The sequence below is a fragment of the Antechinus flavipes genome, chromosome 1 (assembly GCF_016432865.1).
Source record: "Antechinus flavipes isolate AdamAnt ecotype Samford, QLD, Australia chromosome 1, AdamAnt_v2, whole genome shotgun sequence".
Classification (NCBI taxonomy): domain Eukaryota; kingdom Metazoa; phylum Chordata; class Mammalia; order Dasyuromorphia; family Dasyuridae; genus Antechinus; species Antechinus flavipes.
This window is the reverse complement of record NC_067398.1, coordinates 80029559-80056370: the sequence shown is the minus strand read 5'-3', so window position 1 is coordinate 80056370 and position 26812 is coordinate 80029559. Positions and strand designations below refer to the sequence as shown.

General features: G+C 36.6%; 2 protein-coding genes and 3 non-coding genes across 7 annotated transcripts; 4 read left to right on the top strand and 1 right to left on the bottom strand.

The window, feature by feature from the left end:
- The first annotated feature begins 87 nt into the window (after nucleotides 1-87).
- On the top strand, nucleotides 88-11862 carry GNL3 (G protein nucleolar 3). The gene is made up of 15 exons (XM_051984959.1): nucleotides 88-184; nucleotides 1242-1300; nucleotides 1747-1884; nucleotides 2030-2140; nucleotides 3941-4024; nucleotides 4928-5063; nucleotides 5679-5785; nucleotides 6580-6700; nucleotides 7670-7757; nucleotides 8160-8334; nucleotides 8910-9052; nucleotides 9145-9281; nucleotides 9361-9587; nucleotides 11341-11404; nucleotides 11518-11862. Exons 1-15 carry the CDS (start codon nucleotides 172-174, stop codon nucleotides 11613-11615), a joined length of 1701 nt encoding a protein of 566 aa, XP_051840919.1. The 5' UTR covers nucleotides 88-171; the 3' UTR covers nucleotides 11616-11862.
- Nucleotides 4733-26785, bottom strand: GLT8D1 (glycosyltransferase 8 domain containing 1). Of its 3 annotated transcripts, none has more exons than XM_051984987.1 (11): nucleotides 26261-26495; nucleotides 25810-26070; nucleotides 17229-17282; nucleotides 17043-17141; nucleotides 16240-16450; nucleotides 14291-14408; nucleotides 13907-13991; nucleotides 13653-13765; nucleotides 13101-13267; nucleotides 12898-13010; nucleotides 4733-5021 (listed from the first exon to the last, which is right to left on the bottom strand). In XM_051984987.1, the coding sequence occupies exons 3-11, from the start codon at nucleotides 17242-17244 to the stop codon at nucleotides 4996-4998; spliced, it is 948 nt and encodes a 315-aa protein (XP_051840947.1). In that variant the 5' UTR covers nucleotides 17245-17282; nucleotides 25810-26070; nucleotides 26261-26495; the 3' UTR covers nucleotides 4733-4995. The 3 variants fall into 3 exon arrangements, with proteins under 3 accessions (XP_051840947.1, XP_051840941.1, XP_051840933.1); XM_051984981.1 differs by lacking the exons at nucleotides 4733-5021; nucleotides 26261-26495 and adding exons at nucleotides 12051-12786; nucleotides 26502-26785; XM_051984973.1 differs by lacking the exon at nucleotides 4733-5021 and adding an exon at nucleotides 12051-12786.
- On the top strand, nucleotides 5116-5190 carry LOC127546116 (small nucleolar RNA SNORD19). The gene has a single exon (XR_007949976.1). It is a non-coding gene; the product is annotated as a small nucleolar RNA SNORD19 (small nucleolar RNA).
- Nucleotides 5839-5918, top strand: LOC127546140 (small nucleolar RNA SNORD19B). The gene has a single exon (XR_007949991.1). It is a non-coding gene; the product is annotated as a small nucleolar RNA SNORD19B (small nucleolar RNA).
- LOC127546117 (small nucleolar RNA SNORD69) lies at nucleotides 8009-8086 on the top strand. Its single transcript, XR_007949977.1, has one exon. It is a non-coding gene; the product is annotated as a small nucleolar RNA SNORD69 (small nucleolar RNA).
- Nucleotides 26786-26812: the final 27 nt, after the last annotated feature.

Genomic DNA, 26812 nt, shown 5'->3' with positions numbered 1-26812 from the left:
GCGAGCGCGAGCCCAGCCAGGTTCTGGCGCGGGGCGGGGCGGGGCGGGGCAGGAGGCTAAGGCACAGGCGCGCTTTACGGCAGCGTCTTCACGTCGTGACGGCTCTGCGCTTCAGTCTGCACGTGGCGTCCGAGTCGGCCGGACGTGGGAGCTGCTTTCTCCTCCGCCACTATGAAGCGGCCTAGTGAGTGTTTATTCTCCGGGTGGCGGGAGTTTCTGGGCGTCTTTTTTCGTCTATAGCTGACTTCTTCGCCTACTGTGTATTGTTTCTCCGGAGCTGGGGATGTGGGGAGCGGACTGAGCTGAGCGCGGAGCTCGGGCGGCTTCCGGTCTCGGAGTTTGGCAGCCCAGGAGCGGGAGGCCGGCTAAGCCTGGGCTCGAATTCTGACTCTCGGTTTTCTCAATATGAAGCTTCAGACACGGAGGGGACCCGCAAGTGCTGCCTTGCGCTTACTCTCTGGCCGTGGCTTAAGGCCCGGGCCGGGGTGGTGGTGGTGGTGATGGGGAGGAGGGGAGGCGGGGGAGGGGAGCACGTCCCTGATGCAGCCTTAGGAGCGAATTTGTCTTCCGCCGCTTGTGTGAAGTGTAGGCCGGGGGCTACGGGCGATTTATCCTCTTTAATAATTAGTTTTCCAGCAGTCTTGTGTAGATGGCAGTGCTAGTATGATTCTACCTATTTTAAAGGAGAAGGAACATCTGAGATTAAGGGACTTGGAACATGGGCATTTAGCAGGCCCATACTCCGTAATCCCTCAACTAATGTTCTTTTCCAGTGCTGCGTGTATGCAAAAATAGCCCCCAGACCACCAGTAGAGAAATCAAATCAGTAGAATGAAAATGAGAACGAATAGAATAGAGTACTACTTTTAGTTAGGATGGAAAATAGCTTAATGAAGGTTGTTGGGTTTGAAGGTTTGGGAGGAAAAGATATATTATCGAGGTTTCAAGGACAGCGTGAATAACGGCATAGGGGTGGGAAGAGGAAATTAATTCATTTTGGCTCGGGGTAAGGTCTCCTTGATGAAAAATATATATCTCAAAATCATAAATGAATGCTTTAGACTTTCTCCTAGTGATTTGATTATAGCCATATAATAGTTTTATGGATTTATGGAAGAATAGGTGTTTTACGTTTTTTAATTATAATGGATGACTTTGTCCCCTTGTACCCGATAAAAGAAGAGGGGGTAGACCTTTGACCCCTAGTTCTGATCTTATTGTGAATTATTTTTTGTTCCTAGAATTAAAAAAAGCAAGTAAGCGCATGACATGTCATAAGCGGTTTAAAATCCAGAAAAAGGTGCGTCTTCTGCATAAACTTTTGGGGATGTATTTAGGATGAACATTTACAACAGCTGTGAGCAACTAATGAGCTGGTGTAGTCTACAGAAATGGATTTTTTTAAAAATCTGCAAGCTTAAATTTCTACTATTGTCAAATACTCTTGGAGTGGGGGGGAGGGGAGAGGAGGGATTCCTTATCCCTTGTGATAAACTTGGTTAAGTTTGTGCATTGATCTTTCTGACCAAGTTTTGATATATGAAAGCTAGATGTTAGGAGGCTTCTACAATGTATAGCCATTTTTAACCTTATTTGTTGCCATAGTAAGAATTGGTAATACTGTCAGAGTCCAGTTGTGTTTGGAGTATGACTTGGAATTTAGTGATATTTTTAAAAAATTATTTTTGTTGAATAGATATAGCCCTAGCAATCTATAAACCAATCTAAATGACTTTGTTAAAATAGGTGCGGGAGCATTACCGAAAAGTGAGGAAGGAGGCCAAGAAACGTGGTAGAAAAAAGCCAAAGAAAGATCCTGGTGTGCCCAATAGTGCACCCTTCAAAGAGGCACTTCTCCGAGAAGCTGAACAAAGAAAACAGCAGGTAAGATTCAGGTCAGAAAGAGGCAAGCTTTTGCTCACCTTTGAGAAGCTTCATTTAGACATTTTTATGGAGATTAGACATTTCTTTTTAAAAACAAGAATATAATTAATTATCCTAAAATTTTGTTTTTGGTTTGAGATAATAGCTTGAAGAACTAAAGCAGAAGCAGAAAATTAACAAACATAAGGAACAAGGACAGAAGCGAAACCATGGTGAAAATGTTGTTTCATCAGAAAAGACAGAACCGCCCAAAAAGGTAGGATTGGCTTTTATTTTTGAGGGAAGAGAAGAGCTTTGAAAGTTTAGGAGGAAGGGGACGTAAAGTTGATCATATTACTATAGATGAAAAGATGGCATGAGCAAAGGCATAGGGGTGGGAAATGGAAATTGATCCATTTTGGGTTACTCATTTATAAGAGGAACATGGTGTCCACATCCAGGCCAATAGCATTCATGAGGCTTCTGTCATAGGTACACAATTTCTCTCTTTTAAAAATACATTTCCCCTTCAAGTAGAATTTGAGGACTTGTTTTTGTCTTTTCTCCTTACCGATTCTGGTACGGTGCTTTGCATATAACTAGTGTCTAATGCTTTTTGAATTGAAATCACAACGATGAAAATAAAGGTGACCATGTACGATATATAATTCATACATTTTTTGCATTTTACATTTGTAACTTTCTTAAGCTCTTTTCACTCAATTAATAAAAGGTATGTAAATGAGGGGGAGATAATACTAACACCTGGACCTCAGATTTCTCAGCTGTAAAATGCAGGACTTGATTCAGAGATCCTTTCTTTAAGTCTATAAATTATTGTCCCCAAAGGAAGTTTAGAAGATTTTGGGTAGTTGACTTCGTGTAGTAAAAAGTTAAGAAAACATGGTCTACTAAAAAGAAAATTGACTGGACAAGGCATCAATATTCATGAACCCTTGGATTCTATCCATGAACTTCCTTGGAGATTGTGAACAGTTAAGGGATCCTGCACTAGATGGCAAGGTGCTCCAGATGACATTTTTTGTTCCCGATCAAGCATCAGAACAATATAGGGTTTCCTTAATAAGCTCCACAATTGATAAAAAGAAGTTAGCCCAACAGTTCTGATAGAAAATATCTACTTTCTAGACTGTGGTATACATTGGATAGCTGAATCATTGCTAGTTTTTTTGTTTTTTTCCACTACCAGCAAGTTTTGATAAATGTATATCAATCTAGAAATGTCATGGATGAAGTGCTGGACGTATAGTTAGGAAAACCTAGGTAAATTTCCCACTTAAGCCAATTTATGTCATTTTCTGAACCTTAGTTTCTCTTATCTATAAAATGAAGGTTAACAGTAGCATTTACCACATCATTGTTAGGATCAAATGAGATTGCATGAAAAGTAAGCACTTTGCCAACCATTTAGAAACATTATTTATGGACAATAAGATAGGTCCCGAATCAAAAGGAAGTGGGTTATATTACATTTAGCAAATTATATAACAGTCCTATTTTGATTCTCACAACAAAAAAACACCTTTTAGATTATATTAGTATTCTCCTAATAATGCTTTATGGTTGCAAATTTTTAACACGGCAGCATCCAAAGAACAGAAATTCCTCCAATCTTCTTTATGTCTTAGTACCTTGGAATGTAATAAAATTTTAATAAATGCTTGTTTAATCATCTTGTATACCAGAAGTGACATGAGTACCTATCAAGAAATTCATCATTGAGAAAGATAAGGGTTGGTTAGCAAGAGCAAGAACTAAATAATGCTGTGCTGGTAGTTGTGCAATGTAAACTTAGGCTTTAGCAGAGGAGCTAAAGGTGGTCTTTTGAACTGAAGGAAAGACTGCATACATTGATGAGGTACCATATTGATTGAAATAATAAAAGTTATATAAAGTTATATAAAAGTTATATAAAGGTTAACTTCATACAGGGTTCATTGTGACTTTATTATAGTGTTAACATGCAAGAATAAAAATGATTAACCTTTTCATTTTATTTCCTGTCCAGTTCTTTCAAATTCTGATTCTGTCCTTTTTTTTTCCCCCTGTCATTTAGGAATTTGTGGGAAGAAAGGCAAAGCTATCTTGTAGGACAGTCAAACAAGGTTCAAAAAAATCATTTTGTAGAGAACTTCAAAAGGTATTCCCAACAGTTGCCAGTTTGCTTTCCTAATCGTGATGTACAAAGTAACTTAAATATTCGTGGGTTAAACATTTGTGTAACTAAGAGGGGATTTTGATTCAATCTGGGCTTTTAAGACTCCAGAGTCATTCTGTTTTCTTATGCATGATTCATAAAATGGGGCTTATAGTTGTTCCTCTTGACCTTTATTATGGGTTCAGTAAAAGAAGCAAATTTAGTTTCTCCTTTCTAATTTATCCATTATGTAAGTAGCTCTGTAATTTTGTTCTTTACAATCAATTTAGATCAGGAGAAAATCTCTTCTGTACCTGAAATCATCCTGTTTCCTAATTCAGTTTTTTTTCTAATTCAGTATCTGCTGCTTTTACTGATATTTAAAAAGATTTGTGCTGGCTTCTCTTATGTGGAAAAGAGTTGGAAAAGTTTGTCTGTAATGGAATATCCAAATTTTTTAAAGTAGGACTAAATTCTTGACTTACCCAACTAGAGTTATCTTAAATGGAAAGTCAAATTAGTAAGAGATGGAAAATTGAGAAAACTGTAAGAGCTGTTGTAATTTAGAGAGGAGGTTAGGACAGCAGCTCTCCATTCCTAAAGATATGGCTAATTTCTTATTCAGAACCCATTTATTGAATTGAAATAGCCTGCAAAATTTGTATGCTTTAGAAGTTTAATGTGGCAGTCAAAAAAAAAAAAAAAAAAAGATCTGGCTGTACTCTCCATTTAATTGATATCTGTGATGTTTGATTCTGTGTTCTGATTTCTTATTTCAATCAAAACCCTTGGCAAATTAGAGTAACTGAAGAAAGGTGACTAGGGTGGTAAAGGAACTTGGGGTGATTCTGTTGAAAAGCATACTTAGACATACTACCCTCAAATATTTGGTCTTTGTTCCTGTAGGTAATTGAGGCCTCAGATGTTTTGCTGGAAGTTTTGGATGCCAGAGATCCTTTAGGATGTAGATGTCCTCAGGTGGAACAAGTTATTACACAGACTGGAGGAAACAAAAAATTATTGCTTGTCTTGAATAAAACAGGTAAATCATTAAATTTACTAATTAAAAGTTACTTTTATATGTACTAGATGATGAGGTATGAGGAAAATACTGATCAGTCTGAAATACATTGAAGACTGTAAGATCCAACTCTGACCTCAGTCTAGGCAAATGTTTCTTTTTTCTAGCTGTCACAGATGATACCACTCAACAAACACAGCAGTGTTTAGTGATTGATGTGTTAATGCTTACAGAACTTTGTATTCTAATATATGTTAACCTGATTCCCTCCCCACCCCCCATTATCTCCCTGACTAAAAATGACTGTGTCTATTTTAATCTTATCCCCTAGAAAATTGCATTTTAGTAGAGATCAGTAAATGATTGTTGATGGTATGTGATTACTTTGTTGATACTTCAAACCAAGAGCTTGGAGAAATCAAAATATTTCTTAGGAATACCAGTAAGCATCAGGGATCTGATGCTTGGAACTCAAAATTTAACCTAGCACACAGGTCTTAAATTACTCTTAGGAGTAGAGATAAAATCTTTGTCTAAAGATGATGCCAAGGTCAGAATCTAAGTGAGGGTAAATCTTATAGCAAACATGTATCTTATTTGCCAGAATTAATGTGTAAATTTTCTTACTACTTCCAGATCTAGTACCAAAGGAAAACTTGGCAAAATGGGTAGATTACTTGAAGAAAGAACTCCCAACAATTGTTTTTAGAGCCTCAACTTTTGGAAAGGAGAAGATAAGGATGGTAAGGTAACCCTTTTGTGTTATTGACAAGATCTTTAGTTCTGTGCCTATTTGTTTGGGTTGAAATGTGATGAACACTGATAACTTGATGAAATTGTGAAGATTACAAGATCCAACTCTGATTTCACCCAAAGAAATTAAAGGGAAAAAAAACTGTCAGTCTTCTGAAACCACTTATATTTAACCTTATTCATGATAATATTGTCCACATCTAGGAGCAGGCGTGGAGATAGATCTATTGTAGAAAAACAATAGTCACTCTAAAAGGAATCCTAAAGTAGTATGTCATTAAACATTCACAAACAGGGAGGGGGGACCAGGCTGGCTTACTCTGGAAAGAATCACAACAATTTCAATTGAGCATTGTTCTATTTTGAGGTGGGAAGAGTAGTTTGTGTAATGTGTGTGTTAGAGAAAAAAACAGTTAAATGCCTTCTGTGTGGCAGACCTCTGTGTGCTAAGCAGTTAAGTACCTACTCCTCCTGAGCACTGAGCATATGAGAGGCAAATTATCTTTTTTGATTATTTGGCGGGGTGGAGGGGGTGGTAGATTGGTGCTATTCCCATTGAAGGAACTCAGGCAGAGATTGAATGACTTGGCCGAAGGTCATATGGCTAGCAAGAATTGGGCTCTATATACAAGTCTGCCTAGCCTTAGGTCTAATATTCTGTCCACATATGATGAGATGGCTCTTTTTTGCTATAGTCTCTTATTTTTCTTGCCTAGAATGTTAACTATTCTATACTATAAAGGTTGAGAGCTCAAGAAGGTAATTAATTTGTTTGAACTTGAAGCCAGGGAAGAAGAAACTGGACCTCAGCAGGCATGGCATATGCTTGGGTGGAAAGAGCCTTTTGACACTCCTCAATGACTTTTGCCAGACCCAAAACAAAGCCATTCGAGTTGGTGTGATTGGTGAGTTTATGTAATCATAACTAGCAAGTTTTCCGTGGAAATTTATATCACAATTTTTAAAAGCAATATTTTGCTTTAAAAAAAAGGCTGACTGGGAGGAGAGGGAAAACACTTGAAAAGCAGTATACATAATGGGGATATGAGTTACTAATTTGGTGGGGGGAGAGATCATTTTTTAATACCTCAAAAAAAAAAAAAAAAACCCATAATAATTGAAGTCGATTTAATCCTGCCACATTTTTAAAGTGTATTTTAATTGGTATCTTTATTATCCTTTCTTGTATACAGCACATTTATTTATTTATTGTTAAAGAAAAAGAGGAAGAGTTAGCAAAAACAGTCAATACAGTTTTCAGTATACTAGTCTGTACTCCTCACCTCTACAAAGGAGCTGGGATGGGAGTCTTTATTTCTTTTCTTTGTAATTTTGCAGTATGTTCCATTTTGATTATTTTGCAAGTTTTTTCCATTGACATTGTTGCAGTCGTTATGTATCTTGTTTTCTCGTTTTATTTGCTTCATTCACATCATGTAAAGCTTATCATATCTTAGAGCCAGTAATATTCCATCATATTATGTAACAAATTTTAAACTTCTGCTTTCCCTAAAGACATCTAATTTATTTTAATTCTTTGTGACCAAAAAAGGTACTGCTACTTTTTAGAGAGGTTTAAGACTAGTGTTAGAATGTTTGGGTCAATGAGTATTTGTCCTGATCATTGTTTGAGTGAGAAATGAAGACAGAAATGGTCTTACTATTAAAAGTGAAGATATGAGATCCAACTCTGATTTCACTCTGAGCAGGACTCTTATCCAGATTACCATCAAAATATCCAGGATTTTTGTTCATCCTTCAAATGATAATTTTTTGACAGTGTAATTATTCCATATATTAAGTACAGATAAGTTTTCCATGGCATGTACCGATTATTTACATAGTAAATATGACATGTCTTTTTCCATTTGAAGGTTTCCCAAATGTGGGCAAAAGCAGCATAATCAATAGTTTAAAAGAAGCATATGTGTGTCATACTGGACCAGCCATGGGTCTTACAAAGTAAGTGTCTAAAAAGTGTGAGCAAACTTGGAGATACTCCATGAAGAAATTATAAATTTCTTTTGAACTAAATGTAACTGGGGATGGGGAGTCCCTATTTATTTTTTGTGAAAGGTTTCAGTTAAAGGGAGATCACACATCATGTTTTTGATATAACTGTACTCAGTTTTTCTGGTTACATGACATGTTTTCCCCATAAATAATACTCATTTTTTTATGTGAAAATATTTAACATGGTTTCATATGTCATCTACATGAAGCATATGATGAGAGACTGGATCTGATATTATTATGTTGAATTTGTTCAATCCAACCCTGAGCTTCATGTTTGCTTAGGTTTTCTTTCTCCTTGTCATTCTTTGAAGGTTTTTTAAGTTTTTATCCATTGATATTCTTCTTTAGATACATGCAAATTGTCCACATTGACAAGAATATCACGATGTTAGATAGTCCAAGCATTATTGCATCTCCTTCTAACTCTGCAGTTGCTCTTGCTTTGAGAAGTCCCACAAATATTGAAGAAAGAGAATTATTAGATTCAGTAACTACAATTGTGGAACACTGCAACAAACAGCAGGTAATAAAGTCTTATCCAGTTTTTCTTGTATCCTCATGAATTTCCATTTTTATTTGGAGTTCTTGAAGCCAAGCTCTTCTATATTGATATACAGTCTTTGTAGCCAGAGCTACCTAACCTTGGAATCACTTGAAGACTGTAGGCATTGGTTTATTTATTACCCACCTTTTTAACTTGTAATTCCATTTGGGGTCTTGTAACTGAATATGAAGGTCCCAAAATTATCATTATTAGTAGATGTTTGATTTGTATACCCATATACCTGGGGTCATGCAGAAATTTCTCAAAGGAAAAGTGGTCACAAGTGGGAAAAAGTTTGGAAATCCTGTTTTACCGGATGAGGGTGTATTAGTAATTTTTTTTTCTGGCACAGAAAAGGCTCTGATTTCATTTGTATGGAAGTGAAAAACAGGATTGACTGTCCTGTGTAACCAGATAGGGCAGTTCTGCTTCAGTTATTTCTTTTTGTCTTGCAAAACTACACAATTAATGTCACATTTAGTTGCTTTTAATATTGCTACCTTAAAATTCTTGACAAAACTTAGGCTGAAATAGATGAATATTTCTTGTTTCAGTTAATGTTACGATACAACATCCCAAACTATCGAGATTCTCAAGAATTTTTGACTCTGCTCGCACAGAAAAGAGGGATGGTGCGGAAAGGCGGTCTCCCCAAAGTGGAGGAGGCTGCTAAATTGTTCTGGTCTCACTGGACAGGGTAAAGACTTTATTTCAGCTATTGAAAACTTGTATTGGGTTTGCATTGGATTAACTATTTTTTAATCTTTTTTTTTTTTTTTTAAATACTAGTCCCAAAATGAGTTACTACTGTCAAGATCCTTCCTCATTGACTCTCTCTCCGCATCTTACTGAGTGCATTATAGAAACTATGCAGCAGGGCTTTAATCTAGAGGAGCTAGAAAAAAACAACATGGGTACCATTAAAGGTTAGTAAGACCTATGTTCTCTTGTTTTGTTTGGACTTCATGCTAATCTGTTAAGGATTCATTAGATTTCTTTTCCTAGCCATCAGGAGTCCCAGATTATCAAGTAGCATTCTATTCCAGTACTCTGGTCTGACTAATGGCATAACAGAGGAGAGTGATGTGCCTGAGGAACTGCTGAGAAAGGAAGAGAATGAAGAAGATTTTCTGTATGAAGAGGACGACGACGAAGAGGACGACGACGAAGATGATGACGACGAGGATGATGACGACGAAGATGATGAAGATGAAGATGATGAAGAAGATGATGTAAGATTGCTTGTAGAAATCCTTTAGGTTTTAAGCAACCAGTAGAAAACTTCTTCAAGGATGCTTCAATGTCATCTTTGAAATATTCCAAAGAAAGGAGAACTTATAATTTTGTTGTGTTTCATGTGTGGAATAAGAGCAGGATGTAGGAAAGGGATTGATTGTAGCTGTGGCTAATAATGGAAAGTTTTTTCTGTGCACTGGGACACCCAAATAAAAGCCTTTATTCCCTTCCATTTGCAAAATGAGGGAATTAGATCATAGAATATCAGTAGAATCCTTCTAGCTTGGGAGTTTTTATTTGGATCTTTGGATATCTCTCAAGTCCATGAACTTGGATTGAGGGTGAGAAGAGACATTTAACTAATCTTTATCTGAAATAGAGAATTTTCTTAAATTAAAAAGCGTAAGGCAACCAAGGTATTCTGAAAAAGGATCTTTAGCCTTCACCTGACTGCCAAAGCAGTCAATGACCCAAAAATGTTTAAAAAAAAAAAAAATTCTGATTTAGTCCATCTTCAAGAAAATGTTTAACATTGAGAAATCGTTGAAGACTTCTAGACCTATTCCCTCAATTTAATTTCAAGACAGCTTATTCTGTTCTGGAGATAGTTGTTTCTGTCCTCTCCCATCTCTTTTCTTTCCCTTTTCTATTATTGTCAGCATTTGGCTAAGACGTGACATAAGGCGTAATACTAACACTAAAGATTCTGGTGCCTCTAGTTAAACTGTTCTCCCCCCCCCCCCTTTTTTTTTTTTTTTTTTTTTTAGAATTTTATTTTTTTTCCAATTACATGTGAAGATTCATTTTTGTCTGCATTCCAATTTTTATCCCCTTTCCCCTAGATAACAAGCAGTCCCTTTTTGGCTATATATATACAAATTGCATAGCTAAGATGGCATTTACTTTGGGGCAGTTTTACTACTGAACTTTTTATTATTAAACTGAACTCGTGGCTAATTTGTTAGCTGTCCCAGGTTGAGTCATCTGCAGTTTAGATAACGAAGTCAATAAATTTAAAAGGTGGCAAATATAAATAGCACAGGACTAAAAGTTTCATGGGGTACCTTACTAGATACCTTCCAAGATGGTAACTGAGTCATGAATTACTATTGCATTTTCAAATCCACCTAAATAGCTTATATAACAAAGTAACATTTCTTTTTTATCACCCCTGTGGGTTCTCCTTCCCTTTTTCCATGATTGACTCTGCTTAGTTTGCAGTTTATTTGGGTCCTGGTAATTTGAATGGGATAGTTCAATGCTATTTTTTCCTACTTATTGGCAGTCGCAACTCCTTTTTATTTGTTTTTGTCTTTTGCATTCTAAAGAGTCTCAGAAAAACAAGCATGTTAATAGAGTGGCTGTCTCTCTTCTCCATTGTCTTTTAAATCTTTTTCTTATCCTTAGCTCTTAACTTTTTGAATAAAGTACTTTTCTAGAGTCATTCCATTTGAGGATCTTACTTTACCATGTTTCAGTGATACTTTAAAGGATAATTTTGCCATGCCTGCTGGTTTTATTGCATTAATGAAATTCAAATCTTTATTGCTTGGGGGAGTGGGGGAGGAAGATTATTTACTCATAACTATTTTTAATGGTAATTATCTCAGATTAAAGACATGCTTCTCAGATATGCTTCATTCCTATCCAGAAATCATTTCTATGTTTTCATAATCTTGGTCTCTATTATCTTCTGTCTCAAACTCCACTCCAAAAGATCAACTGATTATGATATATTATTCCTCACAGGAAATAAGGTTAGAGACCAAAAGACTTAAACTTGAAGAAGTGCCATTGGAAGAACTCCACTCAGGTATGTCTAGAGTTAATGAATTGTAGAATTCATTGTTATATTTATCTATAGCTTGGAATGCTATGACTTGGTAGATATTTTCACAGTACTTTTCTTTTTCTTTCTTTATAAAGGTAAAAATTTAAGTGCTAGAGAAGAAAAGTCTCTTCATGTGGATAAGATAATAGAGGAAGAAGATGATACTTACAATTTCAATACCGATTTTGTGTAATGAAACCCTATCTCTTATGAAGTTCCTGGATTGCCTTTAATTGATTGCTGAGTTATCTTCATACAAGACTGTGTATATACTGCAGCAAAAATAGTTTTGGTATAGGAAACATGTACAGCAATTAGTATTTGTAAATATGTACAAAATTTTTGAACAAAAGGGTAGCAGATAGGAGAATGTCAGTTTTTTTAAAAAGTGAAGTCAGGAAAAGTACTTGTTATAAAAATAAATATTTTGTCATCATTGACATCATTGTGTCATTTCGGCTTCAAAATAGTATCCTGAGGCATTATCCTTGATATTACAAATCAAAAAAGAGATTGAGGCTCAGGTTAAATTACTTGTCTGGATTAACAGTGTTCTATGAACTTGGACACTTTTGGTCCTAACAGATTCAGTTTTTAGTGAAAGTGAATAGGTAATTTTGAAGATGAGTGTATTTCCAAATTTTATTTTCAGAACAAGACGAAAAACCATCTTTAAATTATGACTTGTCAACAATATTAGGAGGCATAACTTTTTGAAAGAAACAAGAAACCATAACTGTAGTGTATTTTAAAAACTTAAGTTATAAAAGAATGTAAACATGCTTCAAGTGGGTTTCATGCAAAGTTAAAATATCATATACAAAGCCACAGGTTACATGAGTAGAACAAAAACAGCAGCATTTAAGTAACTGCAAGATGGCTCAAAAGTCCTCGGGAAGGTGTACCACTCATTCTGGTCAAATTCTCTCCATATAGTAATGATAAAAATTAACAAAATTTTTTTTCCTCAAGTAAGGCAGGTGTAAATTGGTTTTCATATTATAGTTGAAAGAATTTAGAAGAAACTTCATAGTATTTGAGTCTGTTGATTTTCCTATGTGGCACACAGAAAAATTATCAACATCATGGAAGACATTTTCCCAACTAGTACTATTCAGAATTTCCTGAGAACATATTGGTAGTGTATATTCAGTTTCACTCTGATGGTCTATTTTACTCAGCATTTGCAATTTCTCCATGTCTTCGAATTAGGCTGAATTTTCCTGTTGGGTCTGGAATATACCATTTTTCCCAAATGTCAGCATAAGAAGCAGTTCTTCCCCAGGGCTTAAAATGTCCATTCCAGTGGAGTAGTTTGGCAGCCTTGACAAACTGAGGTGAATATCGCTTTCCGGCACTAGAGCCTTCCATTAACAAAACAAAATATACATGTACACAGATATATTAACATATATACTATTAGTAACATATACTTGGTTTCACGAGTTAAGAAATTTTAAAATTTGATTACGTACCAAGGTGTCGGACATTCCACATGGGGTCAATATTTGAATGTTGTTTATAAAACACGATGAGCAAGGGAGGTGTTGTAATGCTGCCTGCCAGTGTTCTACTGTATAATTCTTCTCTAGAGAAATAAACAAAAAGCCATTGAGGTACTATAAGCTCCAGGTGTTGAATTAAATGCTCACTACAACTCTTTAATAACTAAACTTACTCTACATTAAGTTTCATCCACTTTTCCAGTTGATAAGTAATGTTTTGTTGTTTCCATTCTGTTAAATTTGCAACAAAAACCCCAGGATTAAAAGAGCAGGTGCTAGCTTTCATGGCAAGATTTCGAATCCTTTTTTTCTTATAATCCAGAAATCCAATATAATTATACTGTGAACAGAATTATGATGCAGTTTAATTTTTAAACAGAATGATGAAGCTGAAATATTGTATAATCAAGCTCCAAATTAACATAGAAAAAATTTCTGAGAAAGTATAACATGAAATTCTGTAATGAGAGGGAAGAAATGGCATCGTAGGCAATTAATGAAGTTGGGGGAGGAGGGTGTTAGAAGTGAAGTTAGGAAGGAGGATGGAAAACTCAACAGTGCTGATGGGGTAGTTTTTGAAGTCTAGAGAGCAGCGTAAATAAGGAAATGGGACATTGTTACCAGTGCGCTAAGAATAATGCCATTTTGTTGACACTGGTCTAATTAAAATTGTGTGGATATCAACAGTAACTTCAGTATTTAGCTTGTTTTGATGAGTGATTCACCTGATTCCCTGCTCCATGGACAATAACTTTCGCAGAAGTTGAATCACAATCTTCTGAAAAAGCAGCTGCATGCCCGGGCTTCAAAGGTGTATTATAAAGGGAAAGAATATCACCTGGAAGAGTTAAAAAAATGCCTTGAGAGGCCTTGAATGTACCAAGGTTTCAATAAAAATTACAGCTTTCCACCCATACTTAATAAAATAAGAAGTTCACTGAGATGGATAAAAAGTTGAGACTGTGAGAAAAAAAAGTACCTTGTACTATTATATCATCATCCATATATATTGCTTTTTCTGCATTGGGAACCAAGTTAGGCAGATAGAATCTTGCAAAGGTTAACTGTTAAAAAAGAAGGAAATATAAATGGCTTGTAACATATTTACATGGCACTTTAAAGATGGAATGCTTTAATTTTGCAGGGCTAGATGTTTTAAAGGCTCTTCTGCAGTAGTCCAGGTCTGTTGTGTATGTCATAGTCACAACAATATTGTATATATAATATGTACAACCAAGTTTTAACAACTCTACTAATTCTGTACTGCCATGAAAAACTCCAAGCAACCCTTTGTCATGTGAACCCCATAAGTTACTGCATACCAGTTTCAGACTTCTAGATACAAATGATGGATAGTACTCACTGGCTTCACGGAGTCCACCTGTTTAGGATCCACCTTTACTTTCCCTTCCAAAAGTTGAGGGTCAAAATCCACAATTTTGTATTTGATGTTTTTCAGAGAGCCACTATTGAGCCAGGATCTGACCGTGGTAAAACACCAAGTGTTATGTCAGTCTTAGTATGTAAATGATCTTGTTTCAATAAAAAAAATGAGATGTGTCTTGTTCTTGTAAAAACTTAGTACCAAGAATTTCAATGTGCATTCTGACAATAACTATCTACTGCTTCCTATGGTCTAAAGCCCTGACATAATAGACTATGTTGAATGACCAGAGTCTCACTCTGTGAGTAGTAAAGTGAGGAGACTGAACTTGATGGACTCTAGGGGGCCTTCCGGCTTTAGATTTATAATACCATGAATCTGGGGTTTGGCTATTACATTTTAGAAATGAGATTGCTCCAGTAAACACATAAAATCTCATAATCTGAAATATGACTAGTCCCAAATGAAAATTCTGAGTGAATTTTTGGTCAAGTTGCTTCCCCTCTCTAGGTCTCACTTTTCTCTAAAATGAGGGGCTCTTGTAAAGGACTGCTTGGCATCTGGGGGCGGGGGGGGGGGGGGAGGGAGAGAGGGAAGGGAAAAATCGGAACAGAAGTGAGTGCAAGGGATAATGCTGTAAAAAATTACCCTGGCATGGGTTCTGTCAATAAAAAGTTATTAAAAGAGATTTTAAAAAAAATGAGGGGCTCAGCTTTATCTGAAAATTAAAAGCTTGGCTGCTAAATTCGTGGCACATAAATGTAACGGACCATTACTGTGAGGAAAGACAAATGTGAATGCAGAGAAGCATGTAAGACATATATAAAATAACCTAAGTGATATAAAAATGAAAGTGAAATGATGTTAAGTGAAGTAAACTGAGCAAGACAAAGCAGACAATGCCTACAACAATATATGTGGAAAAAACAAAGTAATTTAAAATAAATGTTAAATTGTAGAGAACCAATTTGGTCCCAAAGAAGAGCTACAAGATGTTTCTTCCTATTTGTGGAGACGGCAGGAGATAGGAAGTAGTGGCCCTATGGGAATGGAACACAGCATGTGGCAAATGTTTTCTATGTACTGATCAGTTTTACTGAAGATTATTTTTAATGTGACAAGTGGCTCTGACAGAAGAGTAAAGAGAAATTGAGGCAATGTAAAAAGAAAGATAGTAAAAAAAAAAAAATTGGAATGGAGGCAGAAAGAAAATAGGACAATTCTCTATTTTCACCATACTGCCTCCTAAATATATTCTGATCCAGGAAAGAGTGAGTGCAAAAGCATCTACTGTCCTTCAAAGAAGTATTTTTCTACATTTATGACTAGTTTATAGTATGCTTTGGATACTCAATACATGCAATTTTAACAGTTTAAAAGCTGTATTTATTTATTCCTGGGCTGGGTTGGGGGCAGCAGGAATAGGACTTATAAGACCCTCCAAACATCATTGTAAAGAGTGCCTATGACATTGTCAACAGTGAAGGTTGGGATCCAGCCCTTGAGTGAGGGGGAATGGAGTTCAAATTTGACCTCAGACACTTGACACTTATCAGATGTATGACTTGCCCACTTACCCCCCATAACCAGGCCAAAAGACAAGAGTGAAGGACAAGATTCCTGCTACTACGCTAGTTGTGACACTATGGGCAGGACACATGTCTGAACTTCCATTTCCTTATTTTGTAATATATCCTAGCATCGTGACATTCACAGTGTTATAGTGAGGAAAGAGTTGGAAATAGCTACCTTTAAATAGTTAAAAAAAAAACTCTGATGAGTTTTTAAGTTTTTTTCTTTACTAAAAGCTCTTCTTTGGAACTCTAATGTTTTATGCCTATATAGGTTGCATTAGGTGGTACGGCCTTCCAGGTCTTCCCGATTCCTCTTCTCCTGTGGGACAGTATTAAGAACAGACAGGAGCTTACCTGAGATGGTCTACAGTATCATTCAAAGTAACAATATAGAAAATCACACTGGAGCGAGTATTATGGTGAATACTATTCATCACTGCAATTGTGCCCCCAAGTCTATCTTCAGATGCTGCAATGACTACTGGAATCTCTTCACTCCTATAGATCAAACTTTCAGGAGCATTAGGCACAAAGGCAAGTGGCTGAAATCCCACAAGATTTGGATCTGTAGAGGGCAGAGAGGTAATGATAAAGAGATAACCACTAGATATACAAAATCCAAGAAATGGAGAGTTGTGGAAGATAGAAGGAAATGGTAAAGTGCCATAATTCTCTCTACAAACTGCTACAGGGGACTTTTTTTTTTTTTTCCTCTCTGGCTTTCTATTCTAAAGCACTAATCATCCAAGCCTAAAAGGAAAGGGATGTGGATGATGATTTCAGTAGACTTGAAAATCAAATTAGCTTGGTTAAGCTAATCAACATTGTGCTGGAGGAATATCTGTATGCTGTAAGCTAGTGTGTTGGAAATCAAATTTGAGGAATAATCCTTTGCTTATTAATACACATGTAATGCTTTAAGATCTGCAAAGCACTTTCCACACAATATGAGATAGTAACATTCCTCCCTTTCCCTCCCAAAGTCTATAAGATCTAAGATCTACAATAAAAAAAAGTTTACTTTTCCCTCCCCTCTCTCCTGTATAAATAATTTGCCATGCAGAAGTAAAAGATTACTCAACTACAGCTTCTCTTTTAACCCACCATATCAAGGCAGAGTTGTCATTTACTTTATAAGACCAATAAAATCACTGTACCTGAGACCTCCCTTTTCAACAAATCGCTCAGACCAAGGAAGTTATGATGTAAAACTAGTAAAAAGAGAGTGACAGCAAAGACTAGGATGATGATGTTCACTAAAACAAAAAAGAGAAAGATGAGTTAAATGTCGTCTTTGCTATTTAACCAATTCCAAAAAGTTACAACTTGGAGAGAGCATGTACCTTTACGGAATGACATTTTTCCTTTCAACCTTAAAGCAATGTCACTTTAAATACCTGCAAGAGAAAAAATTAAAAGTTATTGTGTGCACCTAGCTGTAACAGTTAAATTTTCTGGTGGCATTTCCATGAAGATTATTAGCAGTAAAGATTCCAAATATGCTATTTCTAGAAGTGATTTAATGTCCAAGTATGAGCTTATAGTACTGTTCCAATAGTAAAGTCAACCAAAAAATAAAAATTGGTTCAATATCAAATAATGCACATTATTCTTTGCTACAATATTACATTTATTTTAAAATTCTAATTCCACTATTTTATATTAGTGTTGAAGTACAATTCTATTGTATGTACTATACTCTCAATCTTCAGGAAACTTTCATCCAACTAAATATCAGCTGCTATACCAGTAATTATGGTTTACACTTTGTTAGAGTGCTAAAAGATAAAAACAATACCTATCAAAGGAAAGGATATCAACTTAAAAATCAAAAAGTTATGGAGGGAGTAAAAGAAGGTGTGGTAGAGGTGGAGGAAAGCAAAATCAAAAAAAGTCTATTATATATACCTAGTTTCTTAACATTAAATAACTCCTTATGAGTTCTGTTGCTGTATGTCACTGTTGGAACCAGCTTGTTATATGGCTGAAGATGTAGTTTCTAGTTTGTGTATTTTTTACTTTTAGGCACAGGTATTAGGGTACCTAAGTACCTTCTCTAGGCTAGGCTCAGGTGGAGATATGAATATGAAAAACAATTGTGCATTTGTGGAGCTCCTATCTTAGACAAGTTGGGGACATAAGATATGCTTAACAAATAAAAGCAATACTTGATTAACTCAAGAATATAAGCAAAATCCTGTGGGAGTAAAGAAATCACATATCACCTTCCAAGTAATTACAAAATCTTGGGTTATTTTTCTTCCTGTCTTACAGTTTCTGCTCAGTATTCTTTTTATTATCTCATATACATGAGAGTAACCGAAGATCCCCCCCATCTCCTGCATATTCTCTTCTATCTATACTCTAATGATGTCATCATTTCTATGCAGATGATTCCCAGATCTATATATCTAGCCCACTTCTCTCTCCTAAATTTTGATCCCATATTTCTAACTATTTGCTATATATTTTCCATCTGAATGTTTCTGAGGTATCTCAACCTCAACATATATAAAATCAGTCAGGGACCCGCTGTGATAAGCACTGGATATATGAAACAACAACAAGAAGCAGCAGCAAAAGACAACCCTTGCTCTTGAGAAGCTAACAATCTAAAGGGGACGGCAATATATAAACAACTACATACAAACAAAACACATGCAGGATAAGCTGGCAATAGCGAATAGACTAGACACTAGAATTAAGAAGGATAGGAAAGGCTTCCTGTAGAAGGTGGGACTTTAGCTGGGACTTGAAGAAGCCAGGAGGTAAAGATAAGAGGGGAAAGAGCATTCTAAGCATGGGAAATAGCCAGAGAAAATGTCAAGTCAAGAAATGGAATAATGAATTGTTCAGAAACAAGGAACTTAGTGTCACTGGATCATGGAAGAAAGGTGGGGGTGGAGTGAGGGGAGAAGGTAGGTTGTGAGGGCCTTTAAAGGCCAAGAAGGGTTATTTTATCTTGAAGGTAATAAGGAATTAGTGAAATTTATTAGGGATGATAAGATCAAATCTGTACTTTAGGAAAATCATTTGGACAGTTACTCAACTGGAAGATGGAGTGCAATGGGAAAGACTTGTGGCAGACAGCCCAACCAGCAGGCTACTGCAATTGTCAGGTATAAGATGCCAAGGACCTGCATCAGAGGAGTGGCAGTGTCAGGGAAGAGGAGAGGACACATGTGAGAGATATCATGAAGTTAAAACAGATTTTTCACTTTCAATAGGACCTGGACATCTTTTACTTACTGAATGATGAATTTTAATAAACATATTGGTATATTAAGATGTAGTATTGTTCCAAAATTAAGGAAATTCCTAAATGAACTATGGAAACATGCTACAAGTTGTGAAAAGTTAAGAAATTTATCTGAGATGGAGATAAATATGTTTTTGGCTTAGGAAATCCTGATTTAAATTAAACCACAGTGAAAATTAATGAGACTTAAAAAAATGTATTGTTCATAAAAAGCACATGTAATATTTAATGTGATAAAAGTGTATTCTTAAAACAACACATGATAAAAACTGGTGAACTTAGTGACAAATTCGGCAAAACAAATGACTGTGGTAGAAACACATTCAGCAAATCAAACATTTTTTTTTAAAAAGATGTAAACGTCATGTTTATTATAGATCAATAATTTAACTATTTTGCTTTAGTCCCAAATAATCTGCATACAATTGAATGCTAAATCTACCTTAAAATAAGATGGTAATTTCTATTACAAAAATGACCACGTACACTACATAACGATCAGGATTTTTAAATTTTGGATGTACTTTTATTTAAATAGAAATATTCACACAAGCTTTCAGTGGAAAGATCCTGACCAATGTCAACACTGGGCTAAACCCTTTATGATGAAATTCGATATAAATATAAAATCTCCTATCTGTGAAGCTGACTGTACCCAAATGTAAGATAAGGGAAGCAGTCAGACTGCAGTTCATTTTTAAAAGATCTGAGGATTTTAGTGAATTCCAAACTCAAATGTATCAATAGGTGATGTTGCAGAGGAAAAAGCTAATGCAATGTAAGGCTGAACTATAAAAAAAGGAATAACTGACCAAGACTAGAGTTGTAACAGTTCTGTTATTCTTTGTCCTGATTAGAACATCTGAGATATCCTGAGATAAACTCAGCAGAGTTTAGGAAGGAACTAATAAACTGGAATGTAACTAAGATGGTGAAAGCAAATTTAGGATTAATATAAGGAAAAATCTTCCTTGTAATTATATTGATCCCAGAGTAGAATGTACTACTTTGGGAGGTGAAAGGCTTTTACTGTCCCTGCTCCTCCCAATCTGATGTTTTCAAGCAAAGTCTTTAGTTGTGTAGGGAATTCTTGTTCAGATACATGTTAACCTACTTGGCCTTTGAGATCCCATCCAACTAAGCATCAGTGATGCTGAGTATGATTTTAGTAAAAGCTTCCATCTGCTTTTCTGTGGATCAGCCTAAGAAAGAAAAGTTCAGCATCATAAAGTTAGCCACTAGATACTATCTTAAGCAATGATGACACATGAAATACATGAAGATAAAATTTCAAAATGCTCTTTGGGCCTATTAGTGGCAAAGTGCAAAAAGGGATGAGAAGGTTCTAAGAATCAGTTTTTAAACCATCAACATTTAATTTAATTGTTGCTATTAAATATAATAACTTTGGCCCACAAACAACTGGTGAATTTCCTAGAAAAAATTGAGCCACACCTATACTGAAATGCTTGTGGTAAACTAAAAGGAAAAAAAAACATAAAGAAATTTCAAATTAATGGGTGCACTGCTCACATGCTTTCTTTAGAGATGTAATAAAGGATATGATAGATGTAGTTTGTGCACTCAAGAAATATAAACTGCTTTCAAGAAAACAGAAAACTAGAAAAGACCTCATAAAGCATGCACCCATATCTCTAATGAGAGATGTAAATTAAAACTCAGGTATTACCTCATATCAAGTAAAATGGAAAAAATGACACTGCCACAGCCCCTGCTACCTCCTCCCCCCAAAATTGTCAAAGTTAAAAGTGCTTATGGGAAGACAAACTGAAAGACTATTGGTAGAGCTATCAAGTGGATCAACTATTCCATAGATCTCTATACAATTGTTCAGGGAAAATGACTAAAGCATCCATACTCTAACCCAGTAACTCCCTTAGTGGGAACATTCTCTAGGAAGTCAAAGACAAGAACAAAAGAACTATACAACTCAAGATATTCAGAGTACAACTCTCTGTAGTAATGAAAACTGGGAGGAAGAGTAGGGAAGAGTTGGGTGAAAGACATTTAGTCTATAAATGTACGATAATATTGAGTGATAAAAGTCTAATATGAGGAATTTAAAGAAACATGGGAAGATTTGCACAAACTGAGGATGCAGAATAAAATAAGCAGACATAAGAATAACATATGTAATGGTTGCAATCAATACGAATGAAAAGATCTCTCTGAAGAAGGTGGACACTGACTAATAGAAAAAAATCTACAAAGATCCCCCCAAAAAGTTAATGAAACAGCTCTCTTCGAACATCATAGCACAAAAGTGGACTTTGAGGATAGAATATTATACATATTGCCAGATGTAGTTTTGCTAACTTCTTTTTCTTTGATACTAAGCAGTGTTCAATATGGAAAGTAAAGAGCAACTGAAATGATAACTAAAAAAGAATGCATTTGAAAAATTAAAAAAAAAAATTTCTCCAATATACCACTATGAATCCTCTTAGCTCTTACTGATTTCTCTCCTTTCAAATTCTTATATTTATTTGTCCATGTTGATTCCCCCCAAAACTTTTTTTCCTTTATTTTCCAATCTCCAGCAAGATCTTGCAGGTGGTAGGTATTTAGTACTGAATTAATAAATGCCCTCTAAAAGTTGCGAACAAAGCATTATTTTCTGCTAAAGATAGTATTTTTGGAAATGTAACAACTACTTTGGTACAAAGTACTTTTTGTTATCTCACTATTAGCCTACCCTTAAAGAATTACTTTTTATCATAGAAACTGTATCCAAAAGTAAAGAAATAACTTTATCTGCTGCACTGTACATGAGCAGTTTAAATTACTAGGATGGGTCATTAGTATTGAAATGGTTTTGCAATGCAAAAAAAAATTTGTTCCTCTTCTGGCTTTCCTTTGTTTAGCAATTATTCTTCAATAACAACTCATTCATATAGTACTTTCAACAAAGTGAAGCTGAAAATGCAAATATTATACTCACTATATAGATAAGAAAACTGAATCTCAAGGAACTCAAGTAACTTAGACCAATCACAAAACCAACTAGTGGCAGAACTCACTCAAACTCAAGTCTCCTGACTCTAACTTGATGTGCTTTCCTCCACACCAGTAGCATTTAAACTTGGGGTCCACAGAGAGATTTCAGTGGGTCCAGAGTTAATTTTCTAAAAAATATTGATAACCACACATAATTATTGGTTTCCTTTGTAATCCTATGCAATTTACTTTATGTATTTTAAACATCATTCTGGGAAGGTATGCCCTTTAAAGGGTCCGTGATTCATCCCCCCTGCCCTATTCTCAACAATCAAATGATCAATTCTTAGACTACCTACAAAACAAATTACACAAAAGGCCCAAGAAGACAGATAGGGGAGAGGATAAGTGTATGAAATTCCTTTTTTTTTTTTTTTTTTTTTTTTTTAAGGTGAGTCAGAATAAGAATGTTATTTTAGCGGTGTAATAACCTGGAACCTGGGCCTAGAGTCAAGTAGTCCTCAATTCAAATCCAGTTTATTGGCTGTAGGACCTTGGGAAAGTTGCTGAACCCTTATCTGCATTGGTTTAGTCATCTGTAAAATGGGGATAAAAATAGCATCTCCTTCCCTGGGTTGTTTTCAGGGGAAATGAATCAAATGAAATATTTGTGAAGCCCACAACACCTAACAGGTGCATAATACTTTTTCCTTCAATCCCTGCTGCTGTTCTATCTCTTTTGTTTTTTGTAGCTAAACTCTTCAAAAAGGCCATCAACAGGTTCCTCAACTTTTTTCTTCCCTTTTTCGATAAACTCTTTACAATCCAGCTTCTGATTTTATCATTCCATCAAAGCTGTTTTCTCCAAAGTTACTAATAATCTTGTAGTTGCCAAAAGGGCTTTTTCTCAATTCTTATTCACCTTGATTTCTCTGCTGTCTTTGCTACTGTTGATCACTCTTTCTCTTCCTTGATACTCCCTTCTCTCTAGGTTTTCGGGTCACTGCTCTTTTTATTTTCCTCCTACCCATCTGCCTTCTCTATCTCCTTTGCTGGATCCTCCTCGAGCTCATGGCCTCCAAATGCAGAAGCCTTAAGGGTTCTTCTTATGCTGCTGCCTTCTCTTCTCCCTCTATACTACTTCACTTGGTGATCTCATTAGCTTCCAAGAACTTAATTACTACCTCTTTGCTGATGATTCTCAAATCTACCTATCCTGTCCCCAGCAGATCTCCAATTTTGCATCTCCAACTCTTTCACACATGTCAAATTATAGACTCAAGTGTGTCTTAAAACACACTTTCTCTTAACTCTATCCCATTCCCTTCCTACCTTTCCTATTACTATAGGTGGAGATCAACACTATCTTCTCAGTCCCTCAGGCTCACAACTTAAGAGAAGTCTTCATTTCTCAAATACCCCATCTAAACTGTTGCTAAGACCTGTGGATCTCACCTCTGCAGCATTTCTCAAATGTATCCCCTTTTCTCATCTGACACTGAGATCACTCCAGTGTTGGTCTTTTATCACCTCACATCTTGATGACTATTCTGGCTTGCTGATGGGTCTTTCCCCACACCCATCTACTTTCCATCCAGTCATTAAAATTATTTTCCTAAAGTGCAGGTCTGATATGTCATTCCCCTACTCAATAAACTTCAGTGGTTCCCTATCATTTCCAAGAGCAAATACAAAGTGCTCTTTTTGGCATTCAAAATCTTTCATATCTTTGCCCTTTCTACCTTTGTAGTCTTCTTACACCTTAGTCCCTGACATACTCTTTGATCCAGTGACACTGGGCTTCCTGGTTGTTCCATGGATAAGACACTTCATCTCTCAGCTCAGGTATATTCTCCAGCTATCCTCCATACCTAGAACACTCTCCCATTTCTGTTTTGCCTACTGATATCCCTGGCTTCCTTTAGCTCCCAACTAAAATTCTATCTTTTACTGGAAGTCTTCTCCAAGCCCTCTAAATTCTAGTACCTTCACATTTTTAACAATTTCCATCATCATGTATATGCATCCTATTTTGTATATATGTATCCTGCATATGCAGATATATGTGTGTGTGTGTGTGTATTTGTTGCATGATATCTTCTCTATTAAGACTGGGAGCAGCTCTTTGAAAGCAGGGACTCTTGTCTTTTTGCCTCTTTTTGTATTCCTAATACTTAGCACAATACTTAGCATATTTTTTGTTGGGCCCAATTCTGTTACCCCATCTGGGGTTTTCCTAACAATGGTGCTGGAATGGTTTGTCATTTTTTTTTCTATTCATAATGGGGAAATTGAGACAAAAAGGGTTAAGTGACTTGCCTGGGTCATACAGCTAGTAAATGAAATCAGGAAGAAGAATCTTACTGATTCCAGGCCTTCCACTTTATTACCTACTTGCCTGCCTGGCACACAGTAGGTGCTAAAGTATTGTTTATTACTAAGCATACCCTTTGATCCAGCAGTGTCACGAGTGAGTCTATATGCTAGAGATCATAAAAAAGGGAAAAGGACCCACATGTGCAAAAATGTTGGTAGCAGCCATTTTTGTGGTGGCAAGGAACTGGAAAGTGAATGGATGTCTCTCAGTTGGGGAATGGCTGAATTAGTTATGATATATGAATGTATTGGCATATTATGGTATATACATGTAATAGGATATAGAAATATTATTTCTATAAGAAATGACAGGTTGATTTCAGAAAAGCTTGAAAAGACTTACAAGAACTGATATTGAGTGAAGTGAGCAAAAAACGAGAACATTGTATACAGCAACAAGATTAAGTAATCATCAACTGTGATGGACTTGATTCTTTTCAACAATGAAGTGATTCAAAACAAATCCAATAGACTTGTGATGGAAGGAGCCATTTGCATCTATATCCAGAGAAAGCACTATGGGACTGAATGTGGATCAAGGTAGTATTTTCAATTTTTTTTGTTGTTTTTTGTTTCCTTGTTTCTTTTTTCTTTCTTGAGGTTTTTTTTTCCTTTTTGATCTGATTTTTCTTGTTTAGTATGAGGACTATGGACATATGTTTAAAAGAATTGCACATATTTAACCTCTATTAGATTGCCTGCTGTCTTGGGGAGGGGGAGATAAGGGAAGAAGGGAGAAAAATGAAGAACACTAAGTTTTACAAAAATGTACATTGAAAACTACAAGTATTTGGAAAAATAAAACACTACTGAAAATTTTAAAAAGAAAAAAAACTTTTTTTTTTCCATTTGGTAAACTTTTACTGAGTAGATACCATGTGAAATTTGTTAGAAAACAAAATTCCTTTGCCAGAAAAGATATGGCTTCCCAAGAAACTTGAGCAAATCTGTATCTTCTTTTTTTTTTTTTCCATTCTACATGAAACATTTAAAGAAATGTTATAAATTACTGCTCTGTACATTTAATTTTAGAATATAATTTAGGAGATGCTATGGAAAAAGGCAATTTCATGATAAAATCACACCTTTATAATGAAGATCCTTAGAATTTAAGTAGTATAGATCTTTCAGCCCAAGACAGCCCAAGAACCCAGATACATGAACCCAGCGTCATGGCACTGATAAATGTCAGATATGGCACTCACCAATACTTTCTTTTCTCTTCTTTCTCCTTCAACACAGACCCCTTATTAGGACAATCTGAGAATACACAACCTACAATGACATCTGGTCCCTCGGTACTGTTTCTTTAAAAACTCTAAGTGACTTACCTGTTTACAGGTAACGGTTCTAAGGATGCAGAATTCCTGAAGGCGACAGTCAGACGCCGTTATCTGCAGGAGGCCAAGAGAGCACATTTGATTCTGGCGGGACTCATCTGAGGAGGAAGATCCGTGGGAGCTTTGTCAGGTCTCCTGCCGACGGACTTTGGGAATACCATCCGAAGCCGTACTTTCAGAGTCCCAGCGTGGGTCTTTCGGAGGAGAGCAATTCACTTCCGTTCTCCAGGCCTTCGTTTCCCTAGCTGCATACTTTGGGTGCGGGGTGGGGGTGGGGAGGAAGAATGGACAATTAGACAAGAGGGGATCATGGGTTCCGGCTCTGACATTCTGGGAGTCAAAACCCAGGGAGGGATGAGGTGGCTTGGCCTCCCCAAGGCCCAGGACCCTCCTGGGGGTGGGGCGGTTCCCTGGAGTGGGTGGGGAGGGGCCTCGAGCCTACCCTGGAGATGGGGAGTCCCCGTAGGATCGGAGTGGGGGAAGGGGGAGAGGAGTTTTTTCCTGGGGATTCCTCGGCCGCCACTAGCCCCTTCCCCGCCGTATTTCAGGAGACGTGAGGGGCTTCTTGACCCCACGGAGGAAGTTATGACTGTGCCAGCCTTCTACCCCCAAGCCAGGTCACAGCTCCTCATCCCGAACCCAGACTGAATCAAGGAACCAGCAGCGCCAGGGTACTTCCTCACCTACTACCTGAGAAGCAGAGTTCGACTCTGGCCCCGCCCATAGAGCCTGGGCCCGCCTCGGCCCGCCCCGCACGCATCAAGTCCAGTCCCCGCCACCTCAGCGCCGACGGACTGCGGCGAGCCATTCGGAAGGGCTCGGGGTTGCCCAATACACTGCCTGATAGACCTTGTCCTTTTCCTCCCCTCCTAAACTAGAAAAAAGGGCTCTGTCATCCCTGTCTCTCACATGTCACCCCCGTCTTTCATCTGCAGCATTTCTAAGCATCTCTCTCTCTCTCTCCCCCTCGTAGCCACGGCCACTGCGGGTTTGA

Coding starts and splice junctions, on each gene's coding strand:
- GNL3 (XM_051984959.1), top strand. Junction 7,758..8,159: donor CCAGCCATGGGTCTTACAAA/GTAAGTGTCTAA, acceptor ATTCTTCTTTAG/ATACATGCAAATTGTCCACA. Junction 8,335..8,909: donor AACACTGCAACAAACAGCAG/GTAATAAAGTCT, acceptor TTCTTGTTTCAG/TTAATGTTACGATACAACAT.
- GLT8D1 (XM_051984981.1), bottom strand. Junction 13,992..14,290: donor AGGTGGACTCCGTGAAGCCA/GTGAGTACTATC, acceptor CTTTTTTAACAG/TTAACCTTTGCAAGATTCTA. Junction 12,787..12,897: donor GTGGAATGTCCGACACCTTG/GTACGTAATCAA, acceptor TGTTAATGGAAG/GCTCTAGTGCCGGAAAGCGA.